The sequence below is a fragment of the Cajanus cajan genome, chromosome 11 (assembly GCF_000230855.2).
Source record: "Cajanus cajan strain Asha chromosome 11, NIPB_CcT2T_4, whole genome shotgun sequence".
Classification (NCBI taxonomy): Eukaryota; Viridiplantae; Streptophyta; class Magnoliopsida; order Fabales; family Fabaceae; genus Cajanus; species Cajanus cajan.
The window spans coordinates 12,517,368-12,538,772 of record NC_138527.1 but is presented as its reverse complement, the minus strand read 5'-3'; the positions used below and the strand labels follow the sequence as shown (position 1 = coordinate 12,538,772).

The 21,405-nt window shown below is 29.5% G+C and overlaps 1 protein-coding gene across 1 annotated transcript; it reads right to left on the bottom strand.

Annotated features, from left to right (window-relative positions):
• Window positions 1–1,602: 1,602 nt before the first annotated feature.
• Window positions 1,603–21,312, bottom strand: LOC145953227 (uncharacterized). The gene is made up of 8 exons (XM_083067094.1): window positions 20,909–21,312; window positions 19,524–19,585; window positions 16,590–16,621; window positions 14,328–14,616; window positions 11,945–12,108; window positions 2,749–3,193; window positions 2,494–2,588; window positions 1,603–2,388 (listed from the first exon to the last, which is right to left on the bottom strand). The coding sequence occupies exons 4-8, from the start codon at window positions 14,607–14,609 to the stop codon at window positions 2,298–2,300; spliced, it is 1,077 nt and encodes a 358-aa protein (XP_082923220.1). The 5' UTR covers window positions 14,610–14,616; window positions 16,590–16,621; window positions 19,524–19,585; window positions 20,909–21,312; the 3' UTR covers window positions 1,603–2,297.
• Between the last annotated feature and the right edge of the window lie 93 nt (window positions 21,313–21,405).

Below are 21,405 nucleotides of genomic sequence, written 5' to 3'. Positions count from 1 at the left end.
GCTTCTACAATTTTGGCCATACTCACTATTCCAGAACGGCCAGTTTCAAAATTGAAACGGCCCGTTCTGGGCCACGAATTGGGCCTTTGGCCCACGAAAAATGGGCTGTTACAATGTTTGGTTATGTGTAACTTGTGTGATATTTATTATGATTGTGTGAGCGCTGCCTAACATTTATTTCTACACTTGAACCTGAGTGAGATGTTTCTCACTCCCTTGTTGTTCTATGTGTATTTTATTGTGTTGCAGGTGATTATCAACATGAGGATGTTGGTGATGAGGCTTAGGCTTCAATTGGGCGTGCTCTGATAGGATATGTGACAGCGGGGCGTGGTTAGGACTAGTTTAGAATGTTGTTTCCATTGAACTGTTTTGACAACCTCAATTTCTTTCCTTTGTAATTTCGACATTGAAGATATTGTTTATGAGTTTATGAATGTGAATCCTCTACATAAGACATTTGAGAATTTGGTTTCATTTATATATGAAAGATTTAAATTATTCCTATTTATTGCGTAATCATGAATGTGGGATAGAGGGTGTCACAATTTATCCTTAAAATTTACCATTTTTACAAATAAACACCTTAATTGTAATTTTATCTTAATTATTGTTTTTTGTAGTCTCTTATATTACATTAAGATTAAATTACTAAGATAAAAAAAATATTAACCATTTATTTATTTTAAATCACTTATTTATTAATTTTTTGGGTACATATATTAGTTTTATTTTCATACATATTAAAATGCCATATAATTTAGAAGAAGAAGAAAATCAACTAACGACTTTATTTTATTGTTTTTATCATTTTTTTTCTTCTAAATTTGTATTTTTTTTATATTTTGGAAAAAATAATTGTAACATAAAAAGAAAAAGATTAGTGAATGATTGATATTTAAGACAAATATTTTAACTCTAAATTGATAATATAAAAACTTTAAAAAATAATAAATTATCAAATGTTAAAATCAATTAGAATGAAATTAAAGTTGAAGATATTTTGTGACACCCGTTCTACCCCAACATATAACAATAGAATAAAAGGAGAAAATTATTAATAATTATGAGTAAAACGATTCACATATGAAACACTTCCAAACATCCAACCAATTTGAAACAAAAATTATAAAATATAAGTTTACAATTATAACTAACAAGAATAATAAAATCTAAATAAAACAAGATTTTCGATTTAAGTCCTTTGCCTCGATGTCACATTATCATAGCAACCCTTAACGTCAACTATCTGCACCTTGAGTTTAATAAAATAAAAATAAATTATTAATATTTAAATATTTTTTATACAATTATTTTTTTATTATAGGTTTATAAGTTTAAGACCTATGCATGAATATACATCAACATATATGGCTACACATGAATTGTCCCTTCAATAGAAAATGATTAATTTTTTCTCTTATATTTCTTTTAAAATTTAAATTTTAATAATGTTGAGTAAACTCTGTTTTAAAAATAATTTTGTTGATTTTTAAAAATTAAATTTATTAACTTAATTAACATTAATAATTTAAATAGATTAATAGGTCAGGTTTAACTTTGAAAAGGTCGGACCAAACTTATAAAAAAAGTCTATAATAGATAATAAGTTAGGTTTAGGCATTACTTTTATAGGACATGTCTAACCTATATATTTAAAGTTTAGCTTAGTCTTGCTTATTCTCACCCCTAATGTACACACCGCATAGATAGTAAACTTATAAACTTATAATATAAAAAATAAGTTTTAAAAAATATTTAAAATATTGATAATTTATTTTTATTTTATAAATTTATTTATATTTATATTTATAATAATATATTTACATTAATTTTTATTATAGTATATAAATAATTTTTTAAAATATAATTTACACAGTATTAATAAATTTAAACTTTAAATGAAATTTAGGAGAAAAAGTGAATCATTTTCTGTTGGAAGGACAATTCATGCTTAGGCATGTATGTTGATGTACACACATTAACATGTCAGAAGTTTATAAACTTATAATAATAAAAAAATGTATAAAAAATATTTTAAATATTAATAATTTTTTATAAATTTATTGGTTTAGTTATACTTTTAATTGTTATATTTGTTTGCTAGTTTTATCAATCGGATGCATTGTGAAATCAATTCAGAATTTCAAAAGGAATTGTAATGATCTACTTCAAGCCTAATCATATGCATAATGAAATCAATTCATAATTTGAAAATAGTAGTAATGGTCTACTTCAAGCCTAATTTTAAACAAAATCATGATTAAGTATGAAAGATATCATGATTTAGACGTGTTTTATGTGCCAGCTGTGATCTTGTGGTAGTCAGATTCGTGTAACTCGCTTAACTTCCCATAAGTGTGTTCGTAACTTTGTAGAAGCTCAAACCTACAAAAAAGAGGTTCAAAAAATTAATGCACATACACTCAATCACCACCAAACACAAAATTTAAACCCAAACAATAATATAAATTATTATTATTATTATTATACCAATATACGATACACTGGAATGGTGCATATTTGTTGTAAATTTCTTCAACCTTTTTGCCAATTGTTTGATTGTTGCAACTAGAAATCCCATGTACCTAAAAGAATAACAGCGATACGCAATATCTGTTATTAATAATGTGAATTACATTGCTCATGAAGCGCAATAAATAAATCTAACTATTCAAAAAATTACTCTTAAATATCTCAAATAAATCTCGTTTTAACAATAAAATGGTCCAGAGTTTTGGAAGAAACCTGTTTTAAATGTCTTTTCGTTTCTGAATCGATAGGAATCTTTTGATAGCATCCTAAGCACATTAGAGTAGATGCAACTGCAAATGGACCAAACCCTTTTAACCTGCCCAATTTATGATGCACACCTTTATATGAGTGCAAATTGCATTCATTTTCAAGTTTCTCTAGCACAAGGGTCCCTTTCTCTACCTTTTGAGCCAAGTTAATTATGTAACGTGCTCTAAATCCTACATTGCAGTGCTTTTGTAGATCAAGTTCACTGACTTTAGCAAGTTCCTTCGAGTTAGGAAAATTGCCTATTTCCTGAAATTCTTTACTAGTTGAATTCTTCTGCCCTCGTTTTCTTTTAGTTTTATGTTTCTCTTTTCCATTTGACTGAGGCTTGTTGCTTAATTGTAATTGAAGCTTGCATAGAGATTTAGCCATGTATAGGGTCCTCCTCCACCTATTAACAACAAAATGTAATATTCAATCAATATTAAGAAACAAATATTTTTCTTTTTATCAAATTTCCAAATCAATATATAGTACTCACAAGTTTACATTGAACTTGTAAATTCTGATCACTTTACGTCACCCAATTTACGTCGCAAACCATAAACACCGACGTTGTAAAAACGCGGTGGCAGTTTCGTAAATAAGTGGAGACTAATTTATGTCGGACCCCCCGTAGTCCGACGTAAATTAGGTAATTTACGTCGGGCCCCTCTAGTCCGACGTAAATTTACGTCGAACCCACCCAAAAGCCGACGTAAATTTACGTCGGAGAAGCATAGTACGACGTAAAAAATTCCACTATATTCCCCAACTTATCATTTTCCATTCCCGCGCTCACAGTTTATACGAAATCCCTCTCATTTTCTCTGAATTTCTGAGTCTCCCACATCGTTTATTGCTACATTCAACGTATCCAAGTCTCTAAGTGTCTGTACGTTGGTCGTTTGAGGTTAGTTTGTTGTCCACGTAATTTTTTTGTTTTTTTTTTGCTATTTGTTCCTCTGGAACGGCCCGTTCTCCTTGCAGAACGGGCCGTTCTCCAAGGAGAACGGGCCGTTCTCCTTGAAGAACAGGCCGTTCTGCTTAAATTGTTGGCTTTGTAAATTGTTGATCTGGAACGGCCCGTTCTAATTTCAGTACGGGCTGTTACAGATGCATTAAATATTGACTTTTTTAGGATTGACCTTTAGTTTGCCATCGTATTAGTAAAAATATTTATGGATTTTATCCAAAATTATTATCGATTTTTTAGGTTTGTAGTTTAGGTTAGAAAAATTATGAATAACTGAGTCAACAGTTAATTTGTGTTAATATATAGATAATGAATCGAAGTTGGATGAATGCAAGTCACATTAGTCAAGAGTACAGAAATGGAGTTGAAGAGTTCTTACAATTTGCAAGAGAAAATGGGAAACCCATCAAAGGGACATATTATTGTCCATGTGTTCGATGTTTGAATCAGATACGTCAAGAAGTTGGAGAAATACGTGATCACCTGTTTATATATGGTATTGTGAAGAGTTATACAGTATGGACATGGCATGGAGAAATATTAGACATTCCAACAGTGTCAACAACTGAAAATTTTGAAGGGATGGACGATAACTTAGAAGAGATGATACGTGATGTTGGTGAAGAAAATTTTGAAAGAGCACATATGTTTGATACCTTAAAGTCTGATTTTGAGCAACCATTGTACCCAAGATGCAGTATGTTTACAAGATTATCAGCAACTTTAAGATTGTTTAGTTTAAAAGCAAGAAATGGCTGGACTGATAAAAGTTTCACAGAATTGTTGGAGTTATTGAAGGAGATGCTTCCAGAAGATAACACGCTACCTAATCGCAACTATGAGGCAAAAAAGATACTATGTCCAATGGGTTTGGAGTATAAGAAGATACACGCGTGCCCTAATGATTGCATATTGTATACAAATGATTTTGCTACACTGAAAGTGTGTCCCACATGTGGATTGTCGCGGTTCAAAAAGAAAACTGATGGAAGTAGTGGTGAGGAAGAAATAGAGGGTCCCCCTGCTAAGGTCTTATGGTATTTGTCAATAATACCTAGGTTTAAAAGATTGTTTTCCATTAAAGAGGATGCAAAAAACCTCACAGGCATGAAAATGGTAGAAAATGTGACAACTTTCTTCGACATCCAACTGATTCTCCGCAATGGAAGAGGATTGATGAAACATTTCCAGAATTTGGTGCAGAGTCAAGAAACTTGAGAATTGGTTTAGCTACAGATGGCATGAATCCTTATGGGAACTTAAGTAGTAAACACAGTTCATGGCCAATTTTGTTGGTCATTTATAATTTGCCTCCTTGGCTATGCATGAAGAGAAAATATATTATGTTGTCTATGATGATATCAGGTCCCCGACAACCATGAAATGACATTGATGTGTATCTTAGTTCATTGATTGATGACTTGAAAATGTTGTGGGACACAGGAGTTGAGGTCTTTGATGCATATCGTGAAGAAAAATTTATCATGCGTGCAATGTTATTTTGCACAATAAATGATTTTCCAGCATATGGTAACTTGAGTGGGTATAGTGTGAAGGGTCATTATGCATGTCCTATATGTGAAGAAAACACAAGTTATACCCAATTGAAACATGGGCAAAAGACTGCGTACACTAAGCATCGTAAGTTTCTTGTTCGTAGTCATCCATACCATAGATTGAAGAAAGCATTCAATGGATGTCAGGAGGATGAAATTGCCTCGAAACCGCGCAATGGTGAAGAAGTATATCAACGGGTGAAGAACATTAACATTGTGTTCGGAAAGACGCAAAAGAAGTCAACTGAGAGAAATATCTGGAAGAAACGATCAATATTCTTTAATCTTCCTTACTGGTGCAAGCTAGATGTTAGACACTGCATAGATGTGATGCATGTGGAGAAAAATGTTTGTGATAGTGTAATTGGGACATTGTTAAACATCAAAGGAAAGACTAAAGATGGAGTGAAAGCACGACAAGATTTGGTGGACATGGGTATACGTTCTGAGTTACATCCTCTGTCTATTGGAAGACGCACTTACTTGCCTCCAGCTTGTCATACTCTATCAAAGAAAGAAAAAAAAAGTTTTTATGAGTGCTTAAGCAGTGTGAAAGTTCCACAAGGGTACTCCTCAAATGTTAAGAGTCTGGTGTCTATGCAAGATTTGAAGTTGATTGGTTTAAAGTCTCACGATTGTCATGTGTTAATGCAACAACTTTTTCCTGTGGCTATTCGTAACATTTTACCATCTCCTGTTAGAGTTGCTATTACTCGATTGTGTTTATTCTTCAATGCCATTTGCAACAAAGTAATTGACCCTGTAAAGTTAGATGAGTTAGAAAATGAAGCAATCACAATCTTGTGTCAATTGGAAATGTATTTTCCACCTTCATTTTTTGATATCATGGTGCATTTGATAGTTCATTTGGTTAGGGAGATTCAATTGTGTGGCCCGGTTTATCTTAGATGGATGTAGCCTGTTGAGAGATACATGAAGATCTTAAAAGGATATGTCAAGAATCAATACCGCCCAGAAGCCTCTATTGTGGAGAGATACATTGCAGAAGAAGCCATTGAGTTTTGTTCAGGGTACATGTCGAAATCAGAACCAATAGGAATTCCCAAGACTCGACATGATGCGAAACAATTTGGTAAGGGTACTCGAAGTTTACAGATTAGAACTGTGAGTCGAACAGAAGTTGACCAAGCACATTTGTACATATTGAACAACACTGATGAAGTAATTCCTTACATATCTGAACACATAGATGAAATCAAGATAGCACACCCCCGGATGAATGAGAAATAGGTATTGAATGAACATAACAAGAGTTTCTTAGCTTGGTTTAAGAAAAAGGTTTATGGTGAGGTTAATGCTTCTGATACACTTTTGAGACTCGCGCGTGGGCCTAACAACGATGTCATTACATTTGGTGGGTATGACATTAACAAATATTGTTTCTATACAAAGACAGAAGATGACAAAAGTAGAGTACAAAATAGTGGGGTTACAATTCAGGCTGAGGCTGTGCACTTTGCTAGTTCAAAAGATAAAAATCTCATTACAGCATCCATGAGTTATTTCGGAGTCATAGAAGACATATGGGAAATTGATTCTGTTACGTTTAGAGTGCCTGTGTTCAAGTGTAAATGGGTTGATGGCAATACGGGTGTGCGGACAGATGATTTAGAATTTACTTTGGTTGATTTGAATAAGGTCAGTTATAAGGATGAACCTTTTATTATGGCATATCAAGCAAGACAAGTTTTTTATGTCAGGGATCCATGTAATGAGAAATGGTCAGTGGTCCTCGAAGGAAGAACCATGCATGGAACTCACGAAGATGAGTCTCTAGATATGCATGAGACACCGTCTTTATCAAGCAGATCATTTGGTCATATTGCGGACCATGAAGTAGACGAAATACATGTTATTCGAAGTGATCATGATGAAGGAATATGGGAAAACATTCCAACCTAATAGGTTTCTGTTTGTATATTATTTGTTTTTTATTAGTTATTATGTTGTTATATTTTTATTATGTTTTTTACTTTATTTGTCTATTCAGTTAATTCATTGTTTTAATAATGAGAGTTTAATTTTTTCAGGATTATGGAGGATTCTGGGTCTGGCAATGGAAGGAGGGAAGGTAGATTTGTCACCCGATTGTCTGGGTTGACAGTTGGGCGCATTGCCAAGGAGAGGACACCGGTTGAGGTGGATCCTCGTTCTGGCAAGGCATCAGGCCCAAATGCTGCCAAGTTTAAGAGCTATTTGGGAGTCCTACCTCAACGACATGTTTCTATTATCATTCCATCATGGGATGACGTTCAGGAGGTTGACAAGAACCTCATGTGGCAGAATATTCAGGTATATACTTTCACATCCCTTAAATATTATATAACTTAAATACATTATTTATTAATTGTTGTTATTTTCATAGCAAAATTTTGACATTCCCAATACTGAGGTCATGAGGAGGAAGATGTTATCTGCCCTGGCCACCAGGTGGAGAGACTTCAAGACTTTCTTGACACGGGAGTATGTATTTGGAGAGCGACAAAATGAGACTCTCTGTCTAAAGTACCAGATCACTGATGAGGAGTGGATGCAATTTTGTGCCACTCGATTGGACCCTTCGTGGCAGGTTAGTTATTGATAACTCTTACATTGACACAAATACTTAAGGTATATTTTAATTAATCTCATTTTCTTTTTTGTATTATTGCAGGCTAAAAGAATAGCTGCCCAAGAACGACAGGCCAAGAATGATGCACCCCATCTATTGTCAAGAGGGGGATATGAAAGAAGAAAAAAAGGAAATGAAGAAGGCTAGGGCAGAGGCAGCAAGGGTTGAGTCTGTTGACCGTGTGGAGTCACCTCCCCGCCATGAGATGTGGATAGCAGTCCAGACAAAATCAGATGGGCAAATGACTTCTGAGTCTGCAAGGGTCGTTGCGGATAAAATAGTAAGTAAAAATATACAAACTAAGACTCTTCATTTCAATTCATTTAATTCATAAGTGTAGTTTAGGGTATACTTATTGTTAATATGTTGTAGGAGGGTTTAGTTGAGCAGAGCACCCAGGGCTCATTTGTTTCCGATAGTCGGAATGATATCCTCACAACGGCCATAGGAAGGCCAGAGCACGGAGGCCGTGTGCATGGTGTTGGTGGTTCTTGGAGCCACCAAGATTTCTTTGGTGCCCGATCATCGAGGAGCACTGTTGACTCTTGCAGTCAAGAGGTTATGCAGAGAATGGAGCAGAGATTGGAGAGTCAGTTTGAAGAGAGATTGAAGAATATTCAAAAAGAGTTTGAACAGAAGTTTGAACTTTTGGCTCGTTCTCAGCAACAGACTGCAGTTGCTCATGATGGTGTTCGAGTCAACACTAAAGGGAGTTGTGCTGCTCCAAATCCCTCACCAGATCAGACTCACACTGATGTACCAAACCAGTGTGAGTTATATGTTGAGGATGACCCCCCACGGTTAGTGGCTATTGGCCGAGTATTTGAGGGTGGCTCAACCATCCATGGTGTCCTTCTACAGCCAGACTGGACACGGGTTATGGTTGACCAAGTTCAAGATGTTGCTGCTCCAGTGCCTTTGCCCAATACAGAGGTTCAACTAGTGGGGCAGGCAACCGGCACATTCTTAGCTTGGCCAAAACGTTTGGTCATGCCACTTTCAGCACGGGCAAAGGTAATTATATTATTGCTCTTTTATATTCTTATAATTCTATTATTGTTTAACTAATTTTCATTATTTCTTTAGGATTTTATCAATCGTGGTAAGGAGGTCATCAGAGAACCTCATCTTGATGATGCTCATATCGCAGAAGCTGAGGGTGATCCCATATCTAAGCTTCTAATCATATTACCACGATTAAAGAAGAAGCCAATTCAATTGCAGTGGGACATTAGAGTTTTTGGAGTTGATAGCTCTGATGTTCCACTATACATATCTCTGCCTGATGCATTAGAGATTGTTGGGGGAAACACCATGTTAAATATATCTATCATACAGCTGTGGGCCATGTAAGTCATATTTTCTTTTATGAGTCTAAATTTACAATAATTACATTTAACTTATAATAATTATTTGTGTTAGGTACATGGACAAATTGAGTGTGGAGCAAGCACAAGCAGAAGTATATGGATTTATTGAGCCTCAATCAATCCAAAAATCAGGAAACACTCAGGTCCAGATCCAGCAATATATGCAAACATGGATGAGTGACTCAAGAAGAGATATATACATGGCTCCATACATTGACGGGTTAGTTTTTTAATTGGTTTTTTAATCATGGTAATTTTATAACTAATTTGTTTGTCATACAATGTAGGTCCCATTGGCAGTTAATGGTAATCATTCCTAAGGAATACACCGTGGTGTGGTTTTGTTCACTACATCGAAAACCAAGGCACGAAATTAAATGCCAATTACAAGGGTAACTAAATTTTTTCATTATGTTTTAAAACTGTAATTATATATATTGGCTAACATTTGTTTTTATTTCAATTAATTAGAATTGTGTCTAGAGCTAATATTTTAAGTGGAAGAGCCAGATCATCAAAGTCATTGCATTTCATATACCCTAAGGTTAGCAAATTAATTCATACAGTCAATAATATTTAAATTTATTGACTTTGGAAATAATAGTTATTTGTTTCTCATTTTAGTGTAATAAGCAACAAGACTCGTTTGAATGTGGCTATTACATCATGTATTGGATGAGAGCCATAGTTTCTGCGGGTATTATTGATTCTTGAGCGCAGGTAATTCATATAAAAATTTATTTAACTATATTTACCTTTAGGATAATTAACATTGCATATTAATGACACTTAAATTAATGTTTCAGGTCTTTCAAGATCCATCTCCATTGCCCGAAGATGAGTTGCTCAAGATAAGAGAACAATGGGCATCTTTTTTTCTAAGTTTAGTTAGTTAGATATTATGTTTATAGTTTGATAGTTAGTTTAGTTAGTTAGATAGCATTGACAGACATATGTTTTATAGCTTTTTTAGGATAATAGGATTTACATTGTCATAATTTATGTTTTTTAAGATTTATATATTATTTTCTTTTTTTCATTCAATTTTGAAATATAATTTGAATTTCTATTCTGGACTGTCTGGTTTAGATCTGGTATTTTGGACTATATTTATATGCAGGTGTTGGGTATATCAAAAATTTATAAACGTTTTAAAAAAAACTCCCACAATTTACGTCGGACATGGCCTTGTCCGACGTAAATTTACGTCGGGCCTTGCAATGGCCGACGTAAATTTACGTCAGACGAGGCTATGTCCGACGTAAATTTATGGCATGTTTTTTTGTCCCTTTTTACGTCGGTCTGGGAGAATCTCCGACGTAAATTTACGTCGTGTTTTAGAGGCGACGTAAATTTACGTCTCCCGTATTAACGTCGGAATCTTTTCCGACATAAAAGGCTCAAAATAGGCGACGTAAAAGACCCTTTGTGTACTAGTGAACTCATCAAGTTAAATATCATTTAAATAAAAAAGCAACTTGATTTATACTCTTTAAAATTATTGGATATATTTTTGAGAATAAGTGTAAAGCAATGACTTTTCATGATATTAAAATATATGCATTTGTTGTATCTTTATATAGTTGTTACTTGTAGGTTGATTAACAATAAAACATTATTACAAACAAAAATTCTTTGTAACTAACTTAACATTTGTGTAAAGTACATGTATGAGAGAAAATATAAAACATTAAAGAGACATAAAAGATATTTGTGAGACATTAGTCTGAGAGCTAAATGAGTTTCTTAAAAGTGAGGAGCATGTATAGATTATCTTTAACAAATAAAATAAATTAACTATTGAAAGAGTATTGAAGAAGCTCTTATATAACAAAAATACAAAGTTGCTATTATCTTTGTTATTGTTATTTCCTACTTTTTTTAAGACGTCATTATCTACTTTATCTTCCAAATTATATTTAGTATTATATGTAATCTAAATTAGCTTAATTAATGTAAAATCAAAAGGGAAGGAGGAGTAAATAAGTAGATTTGTTGATAGAGTCCTAGGAGGTGAGTCATTTAATCTTGTGGCCCAAAATATGGAGGGTTTGTTTTTTAGGATAAAGAAAATGTGTGGGTCACAAAGGAGGTTATTTTTTTCTCAGTAAAACGAAAATGATATTTTAAAATGGTACAAGATACCAAAACCCATATGCAAATGAGTACCTAAGAAAAGTGTCAACCCACGAATAAAACCAATTGAGTAATTGGTTACTATATATATATTAAAATTCTAGAGGAATATAAATTTACAATAACCAGCCAATCAATCACCATCCCAAATATTGTAATATCAGTTAGTTAACATTCAAACATTTTACCCTTATACCCTATTGTTTTATGCCACGCATTGGTTTGAGTCTGTACCTTTTATTCCAATATTAATACTTTCACATATTTTCTTCTAAATGTTTTGTTAATCGTTGTTGCTGTTTTCATTTCTGGTTTTACTGTTGTGAAATCCTAACATTTGCACTGCAGTTGATTGTGCCCGAGCTCATGTACGTTTGTGTGCAAATCCAATTTTCTCACCAAGTTAATTATTTGTAAGTTCTTAACATTAGTTAGCTTATAAAATCTTGAAAATTTCTAATTTCAAACAATAAAGTTGTTAGCAGTAACTTACGTGCAATAGCAAAGGAGTATAGACTTGACGGCATCCTCAAAAAGAGAAGGAGAACGAAATATTCTACCAAACCCCTCTTTCTTTGCTAGTGGATGAAGATCTTGTAACTCATTCACTGTCTTTTCATCATGGTCACTTAACCTTAGCATTCGCGCCACTTGTCCCTAGCAAATTAAAATTCTCAAACAAATTAAAATTTCCACATATATATATATATAATATATCCAAAGTACTACTCAAAAACAAAATTAGCTTAAGGGAAACAAAGTTGGTGATTCCAAAAATAGCTGATGAAATTAACTTGCAATTATTAGTGTAAGGGAATTGAGTTAAGACAGTAGATGAACTTGTTATTCAATCATATTAAAATTTAATAGAATGGATCAGGTTAGTTAATTACGATGGATTAGATTGGATTAATTGAGTCAACATAATTAAATTTATTTATTTTTATAAAATTTAAATATTTTAAAATAGATATAAATTATTAGATATATTATTACAAATACAATGTTATTAACTTATAAAACAAACAATAATATAAATTAAATTTCAAATAAATTTGTTAATTTATTAAATTATTATTAACTCAAAAAATTAACATTAATTAATATAAAACAAAATTTTAAATAAATATTATCAATCTAAGAACACAAAATTTATTACTAAGTAAGAGTAGTAATAAATATTATACTGAATAAATGATCATTCAATAAGAATAATAATAATAATAATAATTATTATTATTATTATTATTATTATTATTATTATTATTATTATTATTATTATTATTATTATTATCATTATTATTGATATTATTATTATATATAACTTGATCGGTTGGGATGATTGGCTAAAAATATAAAACCCATTACACATCAAATAAATAACTTTAGTTTAATTGAATAGCACAAAAACGAACAATTTGTTAGCTGTGAGTCTCTAGTTTAATTGAATAGCTTTAGTATATGCACTACATACAACATCGAACATGACCTATAAACTTAATTTCACCTTAAGGTTCATGATTACGCATAAATAAATAGCAAACTTCATTTTACAGCTACCCCAATTGATCACACAAAATGGTCTTGTGACCTATTGGCAAACTCAAGGTTTTCCTACCATACTTGCAGCAAAAACTCATTATGAATGTCACAAAAAATTTCGTCACTGTTATGAAACCCGCGTTTATACAGAAAACAAATCGAGTAGAGAGACTACACCTTCCTAAAGCTATTTTTGAGCTCAAGTCATCATTGAAGTATCAACATGCAGAAGGAAATTTCGTACTCCCTCCACCCCCAAATTAATTTACTACAATTTTAACATTTAAAAAATATTTTAAAACAATCGATGTTTTCATTTTTTAATGTAATATATTATTAATTTTTTTAATTTTTAATTTTATAAATTATTCAACTACTACAATTGAAAATAATGTATTTATTCAAAGAATAATACATTTGTAATTGTTTAAAATATATATAGAAATGTTAGGGAAGATGTTGAAAATAGATAATAAAAATGGCTGATATTATACATAAATAACATAATTCGTGCATAAGGAATGCAATTTATTATACTACCTCCATTTCTTTATAAAATATTCAAATATATTTAATTTATTAAGATTAAAAAAAGTTAATCTAGTTATTAACAATAAATTATCCTATTTTTATATTTTTTTTCACAATTATCCTTATTATTTTTTTCTCTTAATTAATATTAATTTCTTTTAATCAATTAAAGTACATGTTTTATACTTGTCTCGACCAATTTAAATGCATGTCTTTTAAAGAGTATAATTAATGTAATTCATCAAATTAAGATAATATATTTTAATTAAGAATATTTGAATCTAAAATAAATTAATACATTAAATACTATAAATTGAGTATTATATAAAATAATAAATAATTATTTTAAATTAAATCAACGTAAGTACGTACATAATATATAAATCCATAAAGTATGGCTCACAAAGACACAAGTGGCGTGCTTTCTTTTGAGTGACAATCAAATTTATTATGTTTGATTAATTGAATGTACAAGTGATCAATGAATATTGGGTTATAGATGGGATGCGATGTTGTAAAACACAATCCAAATATGTATTCTTGTTAAATATTTGAGTAAACATTTTTTGTGTTTACTCACAACTATATTTTAAAGAAATAAAACATTTCTTTTTCGCTTTTGAAAAAAAAAAACTAAATTTAAAATCTTAAAGGAATGAAAATTTGGACATTATACAGGGTTGTGACAAACTAACATTACTTTTGCTGAGGCAAAAAGTTACCATGTTATAACCTTGAATTGAGGAATATGTTAAATATAAAAGGTGAATGTTAAAAGTTGTAATTATAGAATAGTGACATACCAATATTGCTTGCTGATCTTCTAGGGAGAGGAGTTCCATGTCATGAACATAGATATGGAGATTGGCATCTCCTGGAGAATGGGAGATAGTAACAATGGCACTTGTACATTGGTCCACAAGTCTTAGGGGGCGTTGCAGAGATTTTGTGGATGGAATCCACTTGTTTGGAGCCATCATAAAAAAGCCATGGTTGCAAACAGCCTTTTCCAAGTTGAAACTTGACATGCATTTCCCCAAAGGCAAACTTAACAAGCAGTTGGGTCTTGAAAACTTTTCCTCCATTTTTAATCTAAATTCATCAATGAGCATATGTGTGATTGCATGCCAAGTTATGACATTATAAATGCAAAGGTACGTAAATATATAAAGTGGCATTACTTAACTAGTCTTTAATGTATTTTATAAAACAATCACTTACGTTAGCCTAGTAAGTAAAGGGTGGTTTAAATAGATGTATGAGAATTCAGGTTTAATTTCGTTGTTATTGTAATTTTTTTTTTGCTGGTAATTATAAATATTTTAATATTTAATAGATTTTAATTAATAATAAGATATTTAAAAACAAGTTATAATATTTTTGTTAACAATCTTAATAAAAAAAATTGTATTATGAAAAATTGTATATTAAAAAGTGTATTAATATATATATATATATATATATATATAATAAAGAAATTTAACTTAATTGAGTATAGCTATAAGTTATTTTAAATCCCCTTTAGACATAGTTTAATTTTGATGGAAAATAAAAATATATTGTTAATACTAATTTTAAATCCTCTCAACCTAATTCACTAATTACTAATATTTTTTTTCATAAAAGAAACTCGTTTATATATGTATGCATTGATTCTCACTTCTCAGGAAAAGTTTTAATGAGAAATTTGATTTAAGTCTATTTGTTTGTACTTGAAAAAGGGTACTTTTAAAAATGTAATTTACTTTTAGGAATTTTTATTATATTAGGTAAGCTAATTTCTATTTAATTACAATTACAAAAAACATTTTAAATAAAAATTATTTTAAATTATTTTGGATATAATAATTTAGAATGATTTATATTCTACAAAATCATGATAAAGAATCTTAAATACACTTCTACTGTAACATGTTTGTTTTTAAAAAAAGTTGGGTATATTTTTAAAAACACCAAATATTATATAAAGTAAATGTATTTTAAAAAATAGCCTCATAAATGATATGTCTTAACTAAGGTAGGACCTGTAGGAGAGAAAGACGTGGTGATTATGAACTACCAATATATATTGAACATTTGTTTCTATCTATCTAACTAGCATTGGGACTTTGTTACTGTTACCAATGATAGTAATTTAAGTTTTTTTTTCTTTTTTCTTTTCTTTTCTCTCATATGTACTAAAACAAAATTATCACATAAATAATTAAATAATTTATTGAAAACAATTATTTAAAATAACTATTAAAAAGTTACTTCATAAATAACTGATCATATTATTTAATTTTTATTTGTATCAATTATTAAATATAATAAAAGGTGAATAATGTAATACATAAACTATTTTAAGTATCAGAAATTATAACATGAATTAATATATAAGAAATAATTATACATCAAAATTAAATATTCATTAATACTCAAACTAGCTCATAAATAAATATTACTATATATGATACTCACAAGTCACAAGTCATATATAGTATCAACAATTTTTCAGAACAGTTGAATCTCACTGGACTGGTTTTACCACCCGTAGGGATGTTGACAAGGCAATTGCGGCACCGTTGCTTTTTTTTTTTTCAATCATATTTTATGTTGATAAATAATTATTTGAATGGAGGAGATCAATGCAGTTGTTACAAAACTGTAGAGGATCATGATCCTTCACAATAAAATAAAATACATAAGAGAATCTAGAGCATGACACTATTGTCTTAACAATTTATGATAGCATCATTACTTAATCATACTCAGTGGATATATCAGGAGAAATTATTGACATTCATATATGTAACCAGAGGCCATACTTCTCTGATAAACCATTGACTTCTATAGTCATCCTTATTTGTTATGTTTTCACAAGAAATTTTAAATATTAATAAAAAATAATTAACCAAAAGTTCAACACAACCCATTAGCAAGAATTACTTTTGAGAAGTAGAGAATAATCCAATTATAATAATATTTCATATTAAGAGATAAAATTAATGAAAAAGTGACACATTAGAAGCAATTGATCATAACCAAAATAACCACCACCGAGTAAACAACAGATTACAACGCACCTCTCAGGTCCTGCTAGGCAAACACGAAAGTCCTGAATAGAAGGAAGTAAAAATGTTAGAACCTTCATCTTAAATTATAAGTTACCACTTACCACTTACAATTTTTCTTACCATTTGAATACACTTTCAGGAACAATCAATCAAACAAACAATGAAAAGCAAGGAGACGCATAACTAATAATAATAAAAAAAGCATTGAATGATATATAGATGCAGCGTATATATCTTTAGTTGCCAAATTAATACAAAAATTAGAAATTAGTAGGTTCCAACTCCAGAACTTACAATAGCTTGAAAGGAGAAGATGAAGGTGAAGATGTATCTAATTAAGAAGGGGTTTGCTCAAAAACTCAAACAGTTGTATAAAAGCTTAGAAAATGTATCCAACTTTTCTTTTGCATAAAGAACTTGAACGTCGCTTAGGTGCTGCCACGCTTGTCTATGCAATGGTAATTACTAATTTACGTCCTTCTAACTTCTTTTAAACTTTTTGGTTTCCTTCATTCACTTTTTCCCAGACCTGACTTATTTAATTTTTGAGTCATTCTTAAATGGCATAGAGGGAGAACCATGAAAATAAATTTCATTCGATACATATGTTGAGATCAAAATTCTGTTAATATTTATAATTCTAAAATGCTAATTGTATTACTAATCTATTGTATAATAGAAAATACATTTATATAAAAGACAAACAAAATATATATATATTTTTTTTAAAATATAATATTAATTATATTCTATAACTCTACTAAGCAAAAACAAATTTGATCACTGATAAGCAGCCCAACCAACATAATGATCCTGAGAGGAGTAGGCCCAAGGCCCAACATTTATTTGACACAAGCCCAGGTGGGTCACTATTTATACATTTAAATATCAGTTTTTTGATTGCACCACGTGTATGACCTGATGTTTTAGACGGTTAGAATCAATTGAGCTACTTAGCCCATCTTTCATGTAACGGTTCTCTTCATGAGTGAAATATATATATAAATAAGAGAGAGTTTAGGATTTAGGGTTTAGGATTTAGAGAAAGAAGAGGAATCCATTTACTCTAAAAGTAAATGTACTTAGAATTCTCTCTATCACTCATATTCTACGTTAAATTTCAACGATTTAATAGTTAAATTATAAGTTTTTAATGCTTAAATTAAGTTTACAAATTAAAAATAAAAATAAAAATTATTTGATACTTCATATCATTAATTCTAATTAATGATTAATTATAAAGTCATTTTATATGTTGATTTGAATTTATGTAATGAAGTATCATATGATTTTCAAAATTTTTAAAAATTTGTAAACTTGATCTATATATTAAATTTTTTTAATTCAATAGTTGAATTGTTAAAATTTGATATAGAACATGAGTTACTGAATAGAGTAACGTCACCAAGACTTACTCTTAAGTATGTTGATTTAAATTTATATAAGAAAATATCATATAATTTTCAATATTTTAAAAACTTTGTAGACTTAATTTATATCTTTATATTATTTAATAAGGAAGTACAATTCCTTCTCACTAGGTTGACCCTATAGAGGTAAAGTGACACCTCTAGTCAAGACTATATACCTAAGGCAAGGATCGAACTTTAGTCCTTAGTTAAAAATCACAAGTGTGGAACCACTTGAGCTAGTACTTTTAATTACACTTAATGTTATTGTAACCTTAGAAACAATGCTAAGATAAATAATAATAAAAAAATATGGTATACAAATAATATTGAGAAGTCTCATGTGGATGACACAACTAGTTCGGTATATTTGTTTATACTAACTAAAGACTTGCAATTAATTTTTATTTTTATTTTATATTTTATATCATTTTATACAGACTTGTATTAAAAATAAAATAATTATTTATAATTCTATTAAGAATCTTCAAAGAGGTTCATTATTGATTCTGCTATTGTATGGGTGACATTGACCTACCTTACCTAATCTAATTATTTTGTTAAAAATAAAAAGAATAATATTCAAAAGAGAGAACATTGTTCTTGTACCTAAAACCTCGGGCTAATATTAAATTATTTATAATTAAATTAATATACACTAAACAAATTATAAATTTTATAAGTGGTTAAAATTACATTTTCTGACTGTTAAAAGCTGCCACAAAAATGCAATTTTTGTTCTGTTTACACATAATTTTGTGCCTTTCAAGATGAACACAATGCAAAGAATAAACTGAGAAAAATATGAGAAGGGTAATGATACATGAATCCTTATATATCACAATGAATAGGTCCTCTAAAACTTTGAATCAATTAAATTAATAATTAATATTTTTATAAAATATTTTCTTAGTTGTGGGGGTTTCTGAGTGACCTCTTCAGAGGCAGAGCTGTGGGTTGGGATTGATTAGGATTCCATGTACAATGCTAGAAGCTAGAAGGTTTTATTGTAACATCATTAGTTTTACCCTATATATCTACATTCACCTAATGATCTATAGTTGTTGGTGAAAAGACTCTGCCTCTGTTTGCTCTGTCAATGCTTCAGTTGAAGGGAAAAAGTTCAGACACTCATGTAGGAGTGGTCCACAAAAAAAAAATTCATTTATGAGATAATTTACGTAAAATTTTACAAAAAGATAAAAACATTGTTCTTTCCTCTTTGTTTCACCTTATTCAACAAAAAAAGAAGAAAAAATATACTTGACGTAATGAATATATGATCAAAATCCTCCATCAGTTTTACGTATCATCCAAGCCATGCACCTTTTGCTCATTAATTAATCAATAGACACTACAATACACGTGAGTCTAGAACTCACTCTACCAAACAAAACCAATTAATTTGAACAATATGTCACATCAACACCAACAAAATACAATTATTACAAAACTTACCAGTTGCAGAAAATGATAATCGAGAAGAAGAAAAAAACCTCTGTCACTAATATTAGAAATGAAAGGATGAACTCACGAGAATGCTTTTGAAAACACTAGACTCAATTTTCCTTTCATATAACTGGATGCATCTGAACTCTAAAGAAAAATACAACGAAAATAGAGAAAAAAAAGATATTAATGTTATTTGATATTCAAAAACTTACCTTGAGTGAATTTGATGAACTAATGCGTGTGTGAGTGATTGAAAATCGATTCAATACTAAAAACATGTGTAGGAAAAGGAAAAACAATCTTTATAAAGGTGATGTGTGCTGTTTTTAAGCTATAAAATATTGGATACTTTTATTCTTTTAAGTAACTATATTGAATTAGCATTTTTTTTAAAAATAAAATAAAATATTTTGTTGTGACAAAAAATTCTTGTAATATTTGATTAAGATTTTTTTAATATGAAAATTATAATATTCAATTAAGACAAACAATTTTTTTTTCAAGAATATGCCTGATGAAATTGAGACTATTTTTTTTTATTTGAAAAAGTCTTCTTGTTTTAAAAATTTACAAATTTCAATAAACTATTTTATAAGATGAATTTTGAAAACCTTTCAATAAAATATATTATTTGTTATATATGATTATTATTATTATTATATATTATAAAAATATCCATTATTTCTTCGTTAAAATATCACTAAACTTATTTTATTCTTGATTTATTAAAATGTATAAATATAGTAACTAAGATGATTACAATAAATATATTCTCGTTAAATATATATTTTTATTAAATCAATCTAATCATTAAATCTATATAAATTTTAAATTTATATAATACGGTAAACAATATATTAAATTGCATGAAATATATTTATAATTATGATAATTAATTATTAAGTAACCAAAATAATGCATAATATAATTATTTAATGAATATTAATATATTTAAATTTTGAAGCTATCCAATTAATTACGTTATTAAAATATTGAAAATATGCGAGTGCAAAAGTGTAAAGTATTTTATAATGAAATAATTATATATATATATATATATATATATATATATATATATATTATCATTATCAATCTTTATATATTAAATATGAATTACTATTTTGTACAAGAGTAATTTTAGGAACTTTATTTTAACAAAAGAGTTTGCAGAAATATTTTTAACTTCTTATCTAATTTAATTTATATTTATTATAATTATTTATAAATTAAATATTAATATTTTAAAATAAACTATCAATAATAAAATAATTTTATGTTATAATATAAATTATCTATCATAAATATAAAATATAATTTATATATTTAAAATATAAATGTATAGAAATTTTAAATATAATTTATTTATTTAAATATAATATTTATTCATATAATATAATTTAATATGAATTTAAGTATATGTAATAAACATGTATGTGATGCACAAACTAAAATACTTGTTGTTCTCACCTGAAGTTGGTCTGGTGATAACCTTTTCAATGAGATTGGTGAGCCTCCTCTACTTCATAAGTTGAGCACTATAAGATGGGGGTGGTATTTTCAAAAGAGACTCTGATGCTTAAATTAGTTTTCGTAAATGTGAGTGTCTCGTATATATAGTGCACGTAATTTGATGAATTTAGGGTTATTTTGATCACGAATTTCAGGGTTGTTATGATATGGTGTTAAGATTCCACCTTATCTTTTTCCTCTCGTTGGATTAGGGCTGACCTGGCACTCAAATGCCGATTTGACCTTACCGATCCGTAATAATCTCAGACAGGTTGAACATACATCGAGATTGGTCATTTGACCTACTCGTGTGACCAAGGTAGTCCTGACCTTGTCGAGTGGTACACTTGTTATATATAATTATTTAATAAAAAATAATTAAGATAATTTTCATCAATATATTTATAACTTTTAATTAATATAATAAATATATGAAATTATAAATTAATTAAAGA

What these genes read in the sequence shown, in the direction of transcription:
- LOC145953227 (XM_083067094.1), bottom strand. Translation starts at nt 14,609, where the DNA reads ATGGAGGAAAAGTTTTCAAGACCCAACTGCTTGTTAAGTTTGCCTTTG. An exon ending in AAGATCAGCAAGCAATATTG is followed by an intron (nt 12,109 to 14,327) that starts GTATGTCACTAT and finishes TTAATTTGCTAG; the next exon opens with GGACAAGTGGCGCGAATGCT. An exon ending in CGAAAAGACATTTAAAACAG is followed by an intron (nt 2,589 to 2,748) that starts GTTTCTTCCAAA and finishes TTATTCTTTTAG; the next exon opens with GTACATGGGATTTCTAGTTG.